General features: G+C 40.8%; 1 protein-coding gene across 1 annotated transcript in view; it reads left to right on the plus strand.

Moving 5' to 3' along the window:
• COL28A1 (collagen type XXVIII alpha 1 chain) overlaps positions 1 to 12,302 on the plus strand; it is a 119,262-nt gene extending 106,960 nt beyond the window's left edge. Inside the window, exons 29-36 of the mRNA XM_061587242.1 lie at positions 1,565 to 1,645; positions 1,887 to 1,922; positions 3,982 to 4,018; positions 4,726 to 5,280; positions 7,939 to 8,120; positions 8,301 to 8,544; positions 10,838 to 11,010; positions 11,347 to 12,302. Of these exons, the coding sequence (XP_061443226.1) occupies positions 1,565 to 1,645; positions 1,887 to 1,922; positions 3,982 to 4,018; positions 4,726 to 5,280; positions 7,939 to 8,120; positions 8,301 to 8,544; positions 10,838 to 11,010 (1,308 nt within the window). The 3' untranslated portion in view covers positions 11,347 to 12,302. The remainder of the gene's footprint in view (positions 1 to 1,564; positions 1,646 to 1,886; positions 1,923 to 3,981; positions 4,019 to 4,725; positions 5,281 to 7,938; positions 8,121 to 8,300; positions 8,545 to 10,837; positions 11,011 to 11,346) is intronic.
• Positions 12,303 to 18,433: the final 6,131 nt, after the last annotated feature.

Raw genomic sequence — 18,433 nt, forward strand, 5'->3', positions numbered from 1 at the left:
GAGGTATTGGTGTAGTGCAAATGCACCAGCCAGAGTGCCAGACTGGCACTGCACCAACATTCCTGCTGCCTCCTCTCTGTCCCTCTTTCTAGTAGCAGCACTGTGCCCAGCTGGAGGTGCGTGGTGCTGCCCCACCGTGCTGTCCACTACTGGAGCGATGCCTTTCTGCAATTCTCATTGTGGACAAACTTTAAAACCATTTACCATTTAGGGAGATTCTTCTCCCATCACCCCCTCCCCCCCCAATCAAAAATCAAACACAGTAATCCAGGTTTCCTGTAGGTAATCATATTTTATTTCTTGAGAAAATCAGAAAAGGTCTTTCTGGAGCAATGGGTGGTCCCTAACCAGCAATATTCCAAGAGAAGATTCCTAGACTACTACTGCTTGTCACCTTCTGGATGGGTGACAGAGAGACTGAAAATTCTGCACAATCAACTTCAGATTGTACAAGTATCACCAAACCACTTCCGAATTACAAAGCTGCTTTGGGTTGATTTTATGCATTCTAAACATATTTGCTCCTTCCCTGGCATCTCCAAGGTGGGGCAGAGAGAGACCTCTGTATAGCCACTGCCAGTCAGTGCTGACAGTACTGAGCTAAATGGACCACTGATCTGACTTGGTGTAAAGCAGCTTCCTATGTTTGTATGTACCTCTTTGTTAACCTGGGACAGCACTGTATTCGGTGAGGAAGAAAGTAAATTGGGCTCATTCTTAGATACCAGAGAGTCATTTTATTATAATCAATGCAATATGAACTTGTATCCAATGTTAGTCATACTCAGAGTAGACCAATATAAATTAATGGGAGAGTGTTAGCTACTGACAAGAGTCTCCTCAGTGGTTGACTCACCTTCTTTTACTCTGATTGGCTCCAATCAGAAGGAAAAGACAAGGAAGCATGTCAGAAGACTCTTCTCAGTGGCTAACAGACTCCCCTCTCATGCTGATTAACTCATAGGATGCTGGAGGCATAGGGACCCAGTTCTTCCAACAAATTAGGGGTCTAAGACCCCCTGAGATCCTGGATTAGTACACCCCTAAATAAGCCAAATCTTTGTGGAGTTTTGTTTTTATTTTCTCTTATTGGTTTATCTAGATAGAATTTAGTTAACGTAATTCCAGAAGGAGGAAACCTTTTTGCCTTGCTGGCCAGATCTTCATTCCTCTCCCCTCACCCCATGGGCCAACTTTAACAGGTGGGTGGGACCATCTTCCTGCCAATCATTTGATGTCATGATGATGTCAGGTGACTGATCAGTGGGTGATCCCACTCACCTGCCAAAGTTGACCTATGGGTGCTGGGGAAGGGTCTGCAGTGCAGGACCAGCAGGACTGAACCAGCTCACTAGCTGATGAGCGGAGGGCTCAGTCCCGCTGGCTGCAGAAGTCTGCTTTGCCAGCTTTGTTCACAACTAAACTGAATGGTAAGCGTTCAAACAATGGGGCTCCTTTGGGAGGAAGGGTGGGATAGAGATGTAATAAATAAATAACAACACAAGACATATTTTTTAAGTTATTTACCTATGCAAACAATAACCATGTTTTATCTTACTATCAGGGAGATTATGGAGGGAAAGGAGACCAGGGAAAGAGAGGCATCAAAGGAGAGATTGGAGAACCTGGACCTGCCGGAGCAAGGGTAAAACTTATATATATATATAAATATAAATAAATAAAGCTTTATTTATTCTTGCATGCCAAAACATAGCACTAATAATATATTAATAATACATATCATCATATAGCCCAATGTTATTATATTACATTTCTGAATCTGTTTTGTTGTCAGATTTTGTATATTTTTATTTTTTTCTCTGGTCGATTGATTTATTGATTGATACAACTGACTGATAAACTGATTGATTGATGCAACTTTCTAGGGTTTTTCGGGACTCAAAGGTGAACCTGGGCTTACTGTGAGTACATCGCTATATGGTAATTTAATAACAAAAATGTGACCTCTAGTAAAACTGCATCTGGTGCTTTTAAGGTTAGCCATAGGGAACCTGTGGCCAGCCAAACATTCTTGGATTACAGTTGGGAATGAATGAATCAGTCATTTCCAAGTCCTGCTTGGGGGCTTCTCATGGAAGCATCTGGTTGGCCAGGATGAGAACAGAATGCTGGACTAGGTGGACCTTTGGCCAGAACCAGCAGGGTTCTTCTGTTCTTATCTGTCAATTTATTTATTTTTTATTTATTTTAATTTGATTTATATCCCACCCTTACTCCCAGCAATGATCATTTATAAGTCTGTTCCATCCTGTTTCCACAAATAATTGCGACAAAAAATCCATTTTATGTATTTAAAATAAATATTTTATTGGAAAAAGTGCAGGTAAATATTATTTTACACCAATGTATGCACTTCTAAATTTACCCTAAATTACTTTTTAATTTTTGCATGTTAGTCCGTTGTTTGAGTCAAAACTGTGTGACAGAATTCAGAGAAGTCCGAAATCCAAAGGATAATCATATTCCTATCTTTGCCTTAGTCCGGGATGTTCAAATTAAGTCAATTTGTTTTAAAAATGTGGACCAAATGAAATTCTTCTCTGTCCCTAACTACAGCTCCTGTCAGCCTTCACCATTGGCCATGTTGGCTGAGGCTTATGGGAGTTGTAGTTAACAATATCTAGAGGGCCCTCGTTTTACCACCTGATCTAGGTATTACTCAGAATGCATTTAGATGGGGAAGTGGAAGTTTGCCTGCTGGGCCTATATCTATTCAATTTGCTAGTCTGGTGTCATTTCTGAAAGAGCCTGCGTGCATACAAACTGTATGTGCAGCAGGAGAATCTGCCTATTTAAAGGTAATCTCTTTCAGATAATATGTCAAACACATGCACGGAGTAGGCATCTATGAAGGCATCAATTTCTGTTCTGCCCCATGTTCATTGTATGCAGTGCTGTCAGGGCCAGTGCTAGGTATAACTGGGCCCTTGGACACCAGCCTGCCCTGGGCCTGTGGCACTGTAGCCCAACCCCCCCATACAGGCTGTGCAGGGCTAATAAGCCTGCCCGTGCATCCCACCCATCTCTTGCATCCCTGTGAATGACGTGCATGCTGTGCGTGCATGCCTGCCATCAACCAAGATGGCAGGGGCGACTTCAGCCCCTTAGGGAAGCCTCTGCTGCCATCTTGGTTGATGGCAGGCAGGTGTGCACTGCATGCATGCCTGCAATCAACCAAGATGACAGGAGACGTCGGCACCTTAGGGAAGCCGCCACTGCCCTTTTGGTTGATGGCAGGCATGCACGCATAGTGTGCATGTTATTCATAGGGATGGGAGAGGTAGGTGGGGTATGCGGAGAATGCGTGTGGGCTTATTGAAGCCTGGGAGCTCCCTCTCTGCGATCAGTGGCAGGGTTGGGAGCTGACACTGATGCAGATTGCAGAATGGGAGTGCTAGCCTCCCACACTAAGGAGGGGCCCTTCAGGAGCCCTCAGCCAGGACCTGCCCTGCCCGCCCTTTGGTGCTGGCACCAAGTGCTGTTTCTGTTCAACTGCAATTCAACTTCCAACAAAAACTACATTATTCATCTCTTTGTCTACTGTGGCAGAATTTTACACAATTAATTACACACCATTCATTTCAATACAAAGAAACATAATGCAAAAGCAGGGGGGGTCAATTATGTATCATTTGCATATTGAAAACAACAGTAAATACTGATTATATTTGCTGGACTGTTTTCTGGTCCAGACTTGGGATGAATAGGTGAACCTCAGCAATGACTGTGCGCGTTTCTGCTGGAGTTCTCTGACAACCCTAGTAGTGAGTGAGGGCAGAGGTGCAAATAGACATGATTCTGCTTCCACTTCTATACAAGTTCAGAGAACCATCTGAATAGAGTTGTATGTGTTTTAAACAATTATATTTTAGGCAGTGATACATAACTGAAAACCACCACCCCTACACACACTGTATTTCCGAATCTGAAAACCCAACTGAAGTAGCTACTCTCTTTCAGAAAGAAGAAGTAATCAGACTCATAATGGAGATATGTGGTAAGATCTACCTGAAGGAAATAATTTCATTTAATGAGTTGTGTTCCCTGAAAGTATTCAGAATTGACCTTAGAAGTGTGTACATTTATTGGACGAGGTCCAAAGAACCATAAGTGGAAGAAAATAGTTTCAAGGACTGTTTCACAAATGCTTGCCCAATTTGGTGCAGTGTTATAACAGGTAGATTCTATTGCAGTTCTCATACCTGCATTATATCTTGCACAAGCAGAAGAACATCTTTGAAATAATACTACTATTTTGACAGAATGTACTAGTGCAAGATTGTAAAACAGCCCTTCATGAACAGGAGGCACTTTCTGCACGCAGAAGGGCACCTTTGGATCCAACACCATGGGTTGTATTCCACTAACTTTTATTCAGAATAAACCCATTGAAATTAATAGCCATGACTGACTTAAGGCCATTAGAGCTGGGATCCAAGGAGCCACATGTCCACCATGTGGGTGGGTGTTCAGCCTCTTTTTCAATCAGCTGTCCACATGCAACTATCTTGTTCTGTGATGCATCTGGGATTGTCCCCAGCAGGGAAAGTAAGCAAGCCTTTCTCATGCACCTAGGGAGAAGGACCACTTTGTGTGCACGTCTGGGCATTTTTGGATCCCAGTCTGCGACGATTGGGAAATAATTTAATATATATTGTACAACTTGTTTATGTTATTGTAAACCTGTCTCATTATTTATTTCAGGCTGTGGGATTAAGTGCAAAGAAAATCCTTTGGAGCTAGTATTTGTGATTGACAGCTCTGAAAGTGTTGGGCCTGAAAACTTCGATAGGATCAAAAGGTTTGTAAAAACGGTGACTGACGCAGTCACAGTCAACCAAGCTACGGCCCGTGTCGGCATTATCAACTTTAGCCACAAAGTCGAAGTGGTGTCCACATTGCTGCAATTTCCTAACAAAGAGAGCCTGAAAAGTGCAGTAGATGCAATGCAATACCTTGGGGAAGGCACATTCACTGCTACAGCTATCAGCAAAGCCATTGATATATTCCAGTTTGCCCGACAAGGGGTGAGAAAGGTGGCTATTGTAATAACGGATGGGCAAGCAGATCGCCGTGATTCAAATTCATTGGATGTTGTAGTGAAGGATGCCCATGCCCTCAACATAGAAATCTTCGTCATTGGGGTGGTTCAGAAGAGTGATCCCAATTTTGAAAGTTTTCGGAAAGAAATGGACCTCATTGCTTCAGACCCAGACCTCGAGCATGTCTACCAGATAGACGATTTCATGACCCTGCAAGGTAAGAGTAAGCTACCTCTCTAAAAGATAATTTTCTGGAATATTTGTATTGCATACATTATAATTGCAATACTAATTGCTATAAATAGTAACTTGAACTTTTGTATGATGCTAAAATATAAAAAGAAATAGCAGCAATATTCGTTTTCAGTGTGTGCGTGCGCAGGTGCATATATATCAAACGATATCACGCAGTGTCACATGAGGTGGAGCGGCAAGCGAGGCATGAGGATGGCTGGCAGGGGAGTGGGCAACTGAGTGAGCGGGGCTGCCGAGGGAAGGTGAGTTGGGTGCATGTGGAGTGAGAAGGCAAGTAGCTGGGGGGGAAGTGGGGGTGGCAGCCTGGGCGAGATGCAGGTAAATGCCTTAGATGGAAAGGCAATCCAGGTGTGCTGTGTGGAGCTGTGCAGTGTCAAGGGGGAAGCTGCAGTGTGGGGCAAGTGACACAGCACAGGAACAGGCTAGGAACGTTAGCAGGTGCATAGCGGCCATTGTGCCCCAATACCATGAGGCACTGGGGGGAATTGTGAGGAAGGGTTGGTGAGGGGAGTGGGATGCCCGGGGGGCATTTGTGAGTGTGTGTGAGTCCCTTTGTGTGTGTTTGGGGTACCAGTTGTGTGTGTGTGTTTGGGGGTGCCTGTGTGTGTATGTGTGTGTTTGGGGGTGGGAAGTGAAGCGAGCAATGGGACAGAACACCCCTAGAGTGTGTGTGTGTGTGTATGTATAAATATAGAATAACCATAAAGTTATGGAAGCTTTTCTGATACATTGCTTAACTGTCGCTTTTGCTGGCTGCCTTGTCGTAATGTTTGCCTGTAAAATAATTTTCATAAAAATGATAGTTTTTATAAAAGATCTTTCAACAAGCAGAGACATAGAATAAAGAAACTAATCATTTGGGATGTGCAGCCCAGTGCTGTGCATGCTTACTTGGAAGCAAGTCCTGTCGACTTCGATGGCGCTTCATCCCAAGTAAGCAGTTACGGGATTGCAGCTATGCAAGCTGTGCAGAGTTAGATATGACTAAGCCCATTGAAATCAATGGCACACATGCACATCTAGTTCTGTATAGCATCAGACTATTGGCCCTTTGACAACAGGAAGGCTTTGTGTCATTTGCACCTCAGCTTTGATTTCTGAAATGCTCTAAGCGTCATTTTGATTCAGGAGTTCTTAAAATGTTTATTTTGAGCCATTGAAAGTACAAAAATGTTTATTTAAATCCAGCTGCATAAGAAAGGCAGGGAAGGGTGTGTTTAGATTCTTTAAGTAAACGGGTACGATGAGAGACAAACATGTCTCTGTCCCTTCCTGTAGCTTATATCCCTGTAGTCTGGCTGTGTCTACACCATACATTTAAAGCACATAACTTCCCCCAAAGAATCCTGGGAACTATAGTATATGAAGGGTGCTAGAAATTGTAGGGGGTTAACCAGAGTTCCCAGGATTCTTTGGGGAAAGTCATGTGTTTTAAAAATATAGAGTGTGCACAGCCTCCCTCAGCATGGTTTCCTTAGCTGGCGACAAATTCTCAGTAAGCTCAGCTATGAAAAAAGTGGCTGTGTGAAGCTACAGGAAGCTAAGTGGCTGATACTGTTTGTTTGTTTATAACTATTAGCTGCCAGGATACACATCTTTCCAAGTAACATTAAAGTACATTTTAAAAAACCACAATGAACAGTGTCAACATATAAGAGGTCATCAGGATTCTTCCTGAAGGGCAGTTGGTGGCAGAATGGCCCTGGGGAGAGGAAAAGAGTCTACTTGGAGCAGGCTGTGAGTCTGAGGTGGTGATTTTCTTACTCCTGGGGTTCTTCCCACAAAATTGATAGTGTCCATAGCCTCCACTCTCTGCTAAGGATGTGAGAGAGAAGTGCAATTCAGTTTGCATTGAAAGGTGAATTTATCAAAATCGCACTTACTGAAACGCTATGAGAGCCAAAACCTCCTTCGAAATGCGCTCTTAATCAAAGTTTGCGATACAGTTTTCTAACCAGTGACCAACCAATATTTACAAAAATGCGTATATTAGGTAAAAGTATGCATAAAATGAATATATTAGTGAAAATAATGTGTACATTAGTCAAAACAGCAATAAAAATATGTTTGTTGGGAGAATAAAATGCTGAAGAACTTTCATGAGGATTTTTTTTATTTTTTAAACAACCTTTATTTGAAGTATCATACATTACTGATCAATAAAGAAAAATAGATATAATATAAAAATAACAAGTGGATGGATGAAACAGAATTGAAATAATACTGTTTCATGAGGATTTTACAAACTTTTTTTTTGCTAACTGCTGCAGAAATGTGCAGAAGACTGGAAAAATAAGAAACGGAGAAAATCAAGATGGATGGATCCTTCCATCCCTACTCTCTATTTTGAAAAAAAAAGTGGTTAACCCTCCCACCCATGCACTTCATACATTGAGGTGGACCTGGGCTTGAAGCAGCAGTGAGGAACCTGTGGCCCTCCCAGATATTGTTGGACTCCAGCTCCCATAATCCCTGACCGTTGGGCATACTGGCTGGAGCTGATGGGAGCTGGCCTCTTCAACAACTGGAGGACCACAGGTTCACCACCTCTGGTTTAAATAAACAGGTCTGCCCCCATCAGCTTGCATGTAACAGTATCAACTTTTTGGAATCTTTTCAGCTCTTGAGAATAAGATCTTCAAACAAATTTGCGATAACGATTTCAGTTCCTACATCACCAAAGTGCTCAGTTCAGCACTTTCTCCTGGGCTTGAGACAAGAAATGAACATGCTGGTCGGTTTCCCATCAGTGAGGTGCTAGAGCCATATGTCCCCCCCCACAAGCCAGAGGTTACTGATTCTGTAAGTATTCCTAAAGAATAGCACTTATATAGGAGGGTGTTAGAGCTTAGTGGAATAGTGCATGCTTTTGCATACAGAAGGCTCCAGGTTCAGTCCTTCGCCTTGGTGTCCTTACTCTGCCTTGGTATTTATGTTTACCTGGTTTTACGGCAGACATATAATTCTTTTTCTTTTCTGTAGCTACACCCTACAGGGATACCCAGTGAGAGAGTAGCATCGCATTATGATTGGGATCCCTATGCTACTACATTGCCTCCGAAATACCTTCCTGATAGTCACAGGCAACCAGTCATCCCTTCTGCTTATGACAGACAAGATTACGTAGAACTCCAAACTCCCCGTCCAGATCTCTCTCTCTTAACTAGACAAGTGGACTCTGCAACAGCTGTTCTACAGCCTCACAGAGTGATAGGTGCGACAAAAGGTATGGAGCGATTCTAATGGAAGGAGTAAGGGAGGCACAGACTTAAGGGGGGGTTGGTGTCTTTTTTAAACTATTAACTTTTTAATAGCAAATTTAACTAAGAAAAAAAGAGGGAAAAGGTGAAGGGGAAAACAACAATAAAACACACAATTGACTCACGTGGAGGATATAATAAACTAAACATATACCTTGATATAAGCATCCAGATGTCCAAATAGGTATCCACATGAGATTGACACGAATAGGAAATATGTTCAAATGTAGCAAGGACAGTGAGGTCCTCAGACCGCTGTGTAATAAGCAGTCCGTGTTTATCCTTCCAGGCTTGAAGTAGAAGTCTCTTAGTGACCATGGGGCAGTTGGGGTTTTGAATTTCTTTATATAGGTCATCTCCCCATTCCCCACAAAACAATCTTGAAACTGTGTCATATATTGCATGTAAAGGCTGAGAATTCTGCTGAGAATTAAATCCTAAAGTGGAGAATTGAAAAATAAAATAGGGTGGTATTCAGTGCTAATCTTACTCAGAGAAGACTCAATGCAGTTACCAGCCATGATTAAATTAGATTCATTAATTTCAAGAGATCTACTCTGAGTAGGACTTAGTTAAATTCAATCCATGTTTTCCACATTTCCTTTCCTCATTCATGTGATGTAGATTTCATTGCCTTTACTGGTCCCCAGATGAGAGATAGGAAAAGATCGTGATGGCCTAAAACTGATGTGTGCTCACACACACTGTACAGGTTCTCAAGAGACAGGGACTAGGAGATGTAGAATACTGAACTGAGTCCACTGTACCCAGTTTCTGAAATGATTTATGTCAGGAGTGGGAGACATCTGGCCATCCACATGTTGTTGGGCTTCAACTTTCATAAACTTCAGCCTGCATAGCCAATGGTCAGGGATGATGGGAGCTGCAGTCTAACAACATCTAGAGGGCCACAGCTTCCCCACCCGATTTAGGTATATAAACAATTAAGAGCCAATCTATGACTTACTGCACTACAAATGCATGTGTAAGATGGAGTGGAGCATCATGACACAGGGCCATTACACATGCGACATTCATCATACAATTTGGCATGGAATAGCTTATGCTAAAGCAATAGTGGGCACAGAGGAGCCCACATCAGAACAGGAAAATGGCATGAGGTAAGGGGGCTTTAACCCTTTGTGCCTACTGGACAAAGGAGTCCTGACTGGAATCACCCCTCTTTCTCCTTCCCCCATGCTATTTGCAATGGGAGAAAAGGTCCCATTGGTGCCAATTAAGAGTTTTCTTCCCATTGTGAATAGCAGGTAAATGGTGTGTGTAGCAATTCCTATCAGAACCACAGTGGAAATAAAGGGTTAAAGCCTTCTTCCTCCATGCCATTTTCCTGTTCTGACTTAAGGACCCCTCCACATCTGCTCTTTGTGTAACAAAATTCAGCTGTGCAGCACCAAACTACATGACAACTCTCCTATCTAGTTTGGCAACAAGTTGGTAAGACAAAGGACATGTTTACATTGTACATTAGCATGAAACTTGACACAATGCTAGCTCTTGTTATCTGTTCATTTCTGTCTGGTTACTTCCTCGTGTTACAAGACTGTTCTAGGCTGCCATCACACCATACATTTAAAGCATATTTCCGCCCCTCAAAATTGCTGGGAAGTGTAGTTTTTTAAGGGTGCAGGGAATTATAGTTCTGTGAGGGGTAAATTAGTTTCCAGGATTCTTTAGAGGGAAATGTGTTTTAAACGTACTTATCATACATGTTGCGTATGTAGCCCTAGAAACCTTCTTTCCATCAACAGCCTCATGGCTTTCTGTGGGCTGCCCTCTTTAGGAAAAATGGTTAACTCTCTCACTTCCAAGTAGATATGTAAAGGATTGTCCTATGTAAGTCTGTATAAAGTATAGGCAGAAAATTATAGGAGGAAAATATCTGTCTGTGTTTGATTGGAAGAAAAAATTGTTGCCATGAAGTTACATCTTTTACAAAATTGGAATTCTAGAAATGGGTAGGATAGTCTATAGCTGCCATCCAGTCAATGCTGTGCAAAGGCAGCCCCATAACAAAACTGGTAGAACCAGCAAATACAGGAGTAAGCTGAGTTTACCTTGGTAGCAGAAAAGAGAGCAGCGATTACTCTGTACAGGTACACCCTCCCATTACAAATACCTCAGGTGCACCAGTTCAATCACAGCAACATAGTAGGGCAGACAAAGCCAAAGATACTGTGCTTCTGTAGAAACTGAGCAGGTCTCAGACTTTAAAAAAAAACCACCACCTCTTCTTCCCAGATGCTAGATGTCTGGAGCCAATGAAAACTGGAGATTGCAGAGATTATCAAGTGATGTGGTATTACGACAAGGATGCAAATTCTTGTGCCCGTTTTTGGTATGGAGGGTGCAACGGTAACCAAAATAGGTTTGAGATGGAACAAGAATGTCAGGCAGCCTGTGTTCAAGGATAAGTAAGTATGTCATGCTAATAGGAAGTTCTCTGTTAAAGAGTATTTTTCTCAAAACAGTCAGACTCGCCTCTTATTTGTACAAAAGATAACTCTGACTCTTCTGGCCTGTGTTAAATAGGTTTTGGTATCTGACATTTATTTATAAATATTTTTACACTGCCTCTTCTTACAAAACTTCAAGGGTCCTTGCTGGAAGCTCCAGCCCGAGAGAGTTAATATTTAGAGCTACATTAGTATGAGCAGTATACTCCTATTACAACATTATACAAGTTCATTTGTTGTATTTAAGATAATATAAGAATTTTGTGGGTTGTTTTTCTTTTCTTTTTTTTACAGAGAGAACTCAAGGTTTCAGAAGAAAACAAAGCCAAACATTTCTGGAGTTTGCATAAGAATACTAAAGAATTCCAAATGCTGTGTTAATATGCTACTTCTGTACCATGCCTCCTGCTTTTTAGAATCATTCAATCGATTTTATAGAGCATGCTATCTTTATAATTGATAGCTTTACTTGACAAAAAGCATGTTATACTTCCGTGTGTATGTTTTAGCTCTAGTATTGCCTGTCACAGTGTTCCAAGAACTTTGAAAGATATGAGAGGTTTTAACGCTTAGCTTTAGTAGTACAGAATCTTTCATTATTGGAAATGAAAAGCAGAACAAGGGACAACATCTGGACCTGGTAAAAACTGTAAGAGCAGCAAGTGGAAAAATGCCTCTGGATACTGATGGAAACCTTTAATACAAAATCGTTATATATAGATGCCACTATCTGAATGCCTCCCACCCCCCCCAAAAAAATTAAAGCATGTATAGATTTAGCAGTTTAGGATTGCCAAAAACATTTGTCATTTGTCTTTCCTTTTTCTTCAGTACATCTACAGTAACCAAGATCCAGTTGTTGTGATGGACAGCTAGCCACACAGAACAACTGGTGGTCCTCCTTATTCATCCTACTTAGAGGAAGAGCCATCCAGCCACTTTAGTTAGGCTTCAATGAATGGCTATTTAAGCCCAGATCAGGGCCAGTATTTTTTAGGGTATTTGTTAAAGCTCAATCCATATATTCTTATTTCTCAGGGCTCTTGTACAAAAGAGTGAAATAGTACAGACAGTAAAGTGTCAAAGTCAATTCATAGGGGAATTTTATAAAGAAAAAGCACTGAAAGATGTACATAAAGTGTATTTTTTTGGACCTTACCACTATGCAAAGGTACTGTACAAGCTAAAATTGATGGAAAATGATTAAACTGATTATATGGAGCAGAGGGGTGTGTGTCTGCTCTTCTCGTGTGGAAATGCTACAGTTATGGCATGTGTTAATTCTCCACTTAATCAACATTCATTCAGACAGCTCAGGTTCAGAAGTGTTAGCAGCAGAGATAGCTGCTACATTAGCATTACATTTTTACCCCATCCTTCCTCCAAAAGGAAGCCCAGGGCAGCTTACATACAATCCAATGTAATACAAAATAATATTAAAGTAATCATATTAAAATATGCAGTTATATAGCGTCTGCACTCAGATGTGCATTTGGGTATATGGTTCATTTATGCCATGGCTCCTCATTCAGAAAATGATATGAATAAGAGCAGAGGATGGCTAACCTGTGGCTACAACCCTCAGAATCCCTGACCATGCTGGCTTTGATGAAAGTTGTAGGCCAGCAACATCTGGACAGCCACAGGTTAGCCACCAATGATTAGGGTAAATATGTATGCCTGCCATGTGCAGTGCCTTCCTTTGTATTGCAGTTCTTTAAGTTTGCATATGCCAGATGTATATGGTAAATGACATGTACTTAATTATTTCTTTAAACATTTACTCTTTCCTTTTTATCCCTACTTTATGCCATTTAGGTCTTGTCCTTGCACTTTGTAAACTGCAGCGTTAACTGACTAAGGCTGCAAATCCAATACATACTTGCCATTGAACCCAGTGGAGCTTACTTCTGAGTAGACATGACTTACATGGCCCTATAAGCCGTCAGGTATCATCACGTAGCAGTCTGACAGTGAAGAAATAAATACCAGCTACCACATCCACCTCAGCAAGTGTTAGACATGGTTTTTATTAGTCCACTCTGACACCACACACAATTCTGGTTTTGAAAAAAAGGGATCTAGCTATAAAAATGCAATGTATGTAAATCTTTTAATTCAGGTAGGAGCTTAATGTACTGGTATACAAACAGATAGTTGTGAAGCACTGGCAGGGAGAGTAGCTGAAAACACGGAGGATAAAGGGGCTATTACAACATCCGTGTCATCTCCAGTTAAAGGATTTGAGGTAGCAGAAGAAGTGGCACCTTGTGGAGTTATCAATATTAATTCAATCTCTTACCTGTTCTTCATCACAAGGTCCCAAGGCAGGTGATAGCCATTTAAAAATACAGTATTAAGATCAGTTTAAAACAAATTAGTTGCAAGAATAGGGTGGGTCCATACATATGCTGTCAAAAGGCCAGGGTAAAGAGGTGTGGCAGTTGCTGATTAAAGTTGGGTTAGATGTCCAATGGTCTGACACCTCCTTGATTCCCTTTATATAATAAATCTTTTCGGGAAGAAGCATAGCATCCACACATTTAATGGGTGGTATCTAATAACTCATTACTAGTCCATTAATTTAAGTAGGTTTACCCCCGTGGCTACAACCCAACAACTTTGCATCTCTACTCCATTCCTCAAAACATTAGAATGGAATTCACTATACATACACATTAAAAACCAGAAGGGAGACCTCTTCTAACTGAGATAAGTTATCTTTATTTGTGCACTTCTCATTTAAATTAATTGCTAAAAACTGGTGAAAGGCACTTCAAGGATGATATTTTAAAATAGTCGTTTACATTTATCACATGACCAAACCAGTCAGCCGCTATTTGCTGTGAAAAACCATTATCCTGCCACTTAAAAACTCAAAACATTTACTGTTCTAACATTAAGTTACTGCTCAGCAGTTAAGATTGCTTTTCAAATGTATTTCCAGTAAGATTTATCCAGTTTATTGTACACAACATACATTAAAGTGAAGCATGAACATTTACAACATTTTCCCTGTTAATAAGCAACAAAAAGCTTTACAAACAGCTGAGTATGGTATTTTTCAATATACATAGAGATCAAGGATGAGATCAGCTTATACTTTCTCCGCAGTAGGCAACCTCACAATAGGACTTTTTATTATTCTCTTTAAATGAAAACACAAAGATGTTAGAAGTGTAATATATACAGAAATCGTCTCATAGCTCTAACAATAAAGTAATTTGAACACTAGTTTAAAATTAACTGATGGTGTAAAATATTCTTGGAAAAATAGTTAAGAGTAAATTTAATGAAAAGTGATTAAAAATAAACTGAATGATCAGCATAATTGGAATGTTTTATCACAAGTTGGACAAGGCAAGCACATTTCAAAAAATACAAAAGAATACAAGCAATGTGCACATCAAAACTGAAGTTCAGTTGAACAATGGTCACATCCGCACCATACATTTAAAGCACATTTTAGCACTTTAAGCATCATAACTTCCCCCCAAAGAATCCTGGGAACTGTGGTTTACCCCTCACAGAGCTACAATTCCCAGCACACTTAACAAACTACAGCTCCCAGGATTCTTTGGAGGAAGCCATGTGCTTTTAATGTACGGTGTGGATGTGACCAACTGAGTTAACCTGATATTTGGTGCCAATCCACAAGAGCACACTTTGGGACCTACTAATATCCAAAGCTTATCTTGTACCTATGGACCCAAATTTGTCTTTTGGTGATTAGGAATACTTGATGTTTAATAGAATACCATGATTTCCATCTTAGAACCAAGATGAGGAATGCAGCAAGAGGTAAGTAGCCTAGCTTCAAAATTTGGCAACTGGATCCTTTCCTGCATCTCTACCTAAAACACACAACACAGAGGAAAAAAGTTTAATAATATGGGAGGAAGACAAGTTGACCCCCAAAGTAATAAGCTGTTTCCCAGAAAATAACTTGTGCCTCTTCATGCTAAAGGCAGTCCTGGATTATTATTTTTAAAAAGGTTTAGTTGGCTCAGTGGCAGTCTTCGCATTCCCAATACTAAATAGCTATGGCTTATGTCACCATCATACAAACAATGGGATTTCTTGCTGCAGCCTCCACAGAGAGCTGTTTCAGAGATTTGCTGGAAACAGGCATTTCCCTTGCTCCATGTCATTGGGCACTTTAGATCCAAGAATATACTTTGGAACAAAATTAGCAAATAAACAGACACTAACATATAAGGCAAGGTAATGCACCCAAAGTGGTACTCCTTGCTGCTATGCCAATACAAATGATTAACAAACACACCCTAGCCAAAAGAGCTTTAGATACACAAGTGGGACCTGCAACAAAATGCTGCCGTATATCCCCAACCCCTAACAGGGCCATTCCTGTTGAGGGCTCTTAATCAGCATGAAGCAGGAACCTTGTGGTACTTTTTAGATTTCAGGGAGGGGGAGGAAAGTTACAGGAGGGGGAAAAGTGAAGAGGACTCTGCCCCCAGTTCCCTGAGACCTTCTGCTGCAATTCTAAAAGGATCAGGCAGGAAACAATGTGACATACCTCTGCCTAAGATCCTGGAGAGCCATTATGCAACAGAAGAATGAGTAAAATAAGGACACAGCACTGGGTGGAGTCAGAGTTAGTAACGGGGTAAGAGTGTCTGTTGAGAGTAGAAAGTGAAGGGGAGTGGGGTATATGTATATGAGAGAGAGGAAGAGAGAATGAGGGCATGGATAAAAGTTATGATCATTGTAAAAAAGATTCAGGTACGTCAGGTTAGGGCAGCCTTTCCCAACCAGTGTGCCTCCAGATGTTGTTGGACCACAACTCCCATCAGCCTCAGCTAGCATTGCCAATGGTCAGGAAAGATGGGAGTTGTAGTCCAACAACATCTGGAGGCACACTGGTTGGGAAAGGCTGGGTTAGGGTGTTAAAACAATTTGCTATTCTTTATCATTTGACTTTTTTTATAGTGCTATTTTGTATAAATATGGTTAGTACCCTTACACTAATGAAGATGTTCTGGTCTGGGTTAATTCTAGGATTAAAAGTTATCCTATGTGTCTTCTGTTGATATGCATAAGGAAAGGGACTCTTTGGCCTTCCAGGCATTGTTGGACTCCAACTTTCATCAGCTCCAGCCCACAAGGTCAGTATTCAGGGATGAAGGGAGCTGGAATCTAGCAACATCTTGAGGGCCACAGGCTCTCCAAGATGGAGGGAAGTCCTACTGCTCACTATAACTCAGCATGTGGTGGCAGGTCGATGTGAGAAAATAGGGATTTCTGGACTCAGTGGATTAGCTGACAGACTGACCTAATGACCTCCAGGGGCCAGGGTAGAGGACCCTCGAGATGTCCCAACTTGATGGCTAAGTGGTGGGATCCAAATTTGTGGAATTTAGATATAGCGAGATACATCTGGTAAGGCTTTGAATAATCCAGAATGTTTGTTGACCAGAACTGGAAAGATGCAGAGAGAGCAGTGCAATTAAGTGTTATTTTGGTTTGGTTGGAGAGTTGGTAGAGATTAGATAATGCCTTACAAGAAAGCATCACGGTCAAATGGAGCTAATAAAGATGGAGGAATGAATCCTGACTCCATAGAAGTTTGGAAAATGCCTTGCAGTACTGCTGATTTGGAACCAAAAAAAGTGAACTGTTGCAGGACGTCTATCCTGAGAAGGTTCCAAGAGAGAGTTCACTTGACAAGGGTGAGTCATTCTCCCACAAATACACATCTGGGCACTCATTAAAAATTCACAGTATAGTTAATTTATAGTACAATGTATACATATCTATTCAGAAGTAAGACTCTTCATATTCAATGGGGTTTACTCCCAGGTAAATCAGATTGTAGTAATCGGACCAGACTAAGATTCTTTTGAAGCTTTGGAGCTGTACTACTTTGGGGGGGGGGCATGGGGCTTTACTGGTTAAAGGAAGTAAAAAATTATGTCAATAATATAAGGACTTAGGCTGCAATCCTAACCAGGTCTACTCAGAAGAAAATCCTATAAAATTCAGTGGAGCAACACCCATATGAGGTAGGTTAGGCTGAGAGTTACTGGCTAACTCAAGGCAATAAGTGAACAAAAATGATGGGTGAAGTAAGTTTTTAAAATGTGAAATTGCACATGCTCAGTGTGTTTTTGTTGTTGTTTATCAAGGCTTTGAGTGTGTTTTTATACATTTGTATATGTTCATTATATTTTTAAATATTTTTAAATATGTTAAGTTGCCCAAATTTTGTTGTTTTTACTCTTGAGTTCTTTACGCGGTTTAGGGTTGGCATTGGGGGAGAGCAGGGCTCTTGTGCCTTTAACAGCTGTGTGGCAGGCAGAAATTAAATTAAGCCTTTTCTAGTATGGAAATACAAGCTTTGCCTTTTGACATTCTGTCTTAGACATATTATTATTGTCATATGGAGCTTCTTGAGCTGAGTGCTGAAAATGAGGAATCATTGTATACAGGTGGAGCACTTAAAACCAGAGTCCAAATGCCCAGGTATCAACCAGGCTCTGTTCACCACTCTGGGTGGTTTACTTTTATATCCTCATTTTCATTTCCTTCAAAATTTGTTAACAGGTGTTTATATTGCTGTAACCTGCCCTGATGAATGGCAGGTAATAAATATTGTCATCTTCATATTTGTTTTTGTGATGAATAAAAAGTGACTTTATTTAATGCTAGATATTTCTTCAATTAGAGACAAAAATTACAATTGCAAAAACGGAGGTTACAAAGGGGGTCCCATACTCATGAAGGTTGAGAATCATTGAACTATACTGAAGGAGGGCTGAGACTCTGAAGGCCTTGTACAAAAAGTGTGAGCTGTTGTTCTACAACTTGATTTACCAGAAGAAAAAGATTGTCTCAGATTCTTTAGAAGGAACTCTGAACCTGTGACGGTTCAATGGGCGTTGTACAGATTGACTCTATTGAATGTGAAGTTTCTATTTGATCCAGGAAGAGGGTTATACAAAACGAGTCCTGCAAATGAATATGAACTTGTAGAACTCAAATTTAAACCACTATTAAGTGTATTTTTGTTATGCTTTATTATTTAAGCTGTATGTGTTTATATGGGTGCTATAACTGCCACCTTATTTATATCAAAATTGTCCTCCGTTGTCATGGAACATCAAATTCAGACAACTGTTTGAAATGGGGTATGTAGCAGAAGAGTGAGAGGAAGAATGATGAACGGCAGGGGTGTGTGATGGAACATTTGGGTGGATTCATAGTAAATTACAGGTTTTGAAAATGACAAGTTGAGGGGGAGTGTTAGAGGTGTTGAAAGAATGTAGGAGGGAGAAAATGAGATGAAAGAGAATAAGGGTGTAGATAAAGAAGTTAAGATAGGTGTTAAGCAGGGGGAAGAGGAATACCAGGTTAAGGT

Source organism: Rhineura floridana, chromosome 10, assembly GCF_030035675.1.
Source record: "Rhineura floridana isolate rRhiFlo1 chromosome 10, rRhiFlo1.hap2, whole genome shotgun sequence".
Lineage (NCBI taxonomy): Eukaryota > Metazoa > Chordata > Lepidosauria > Squamata > Rhineuridae > Rhineura > Rhineura floridana.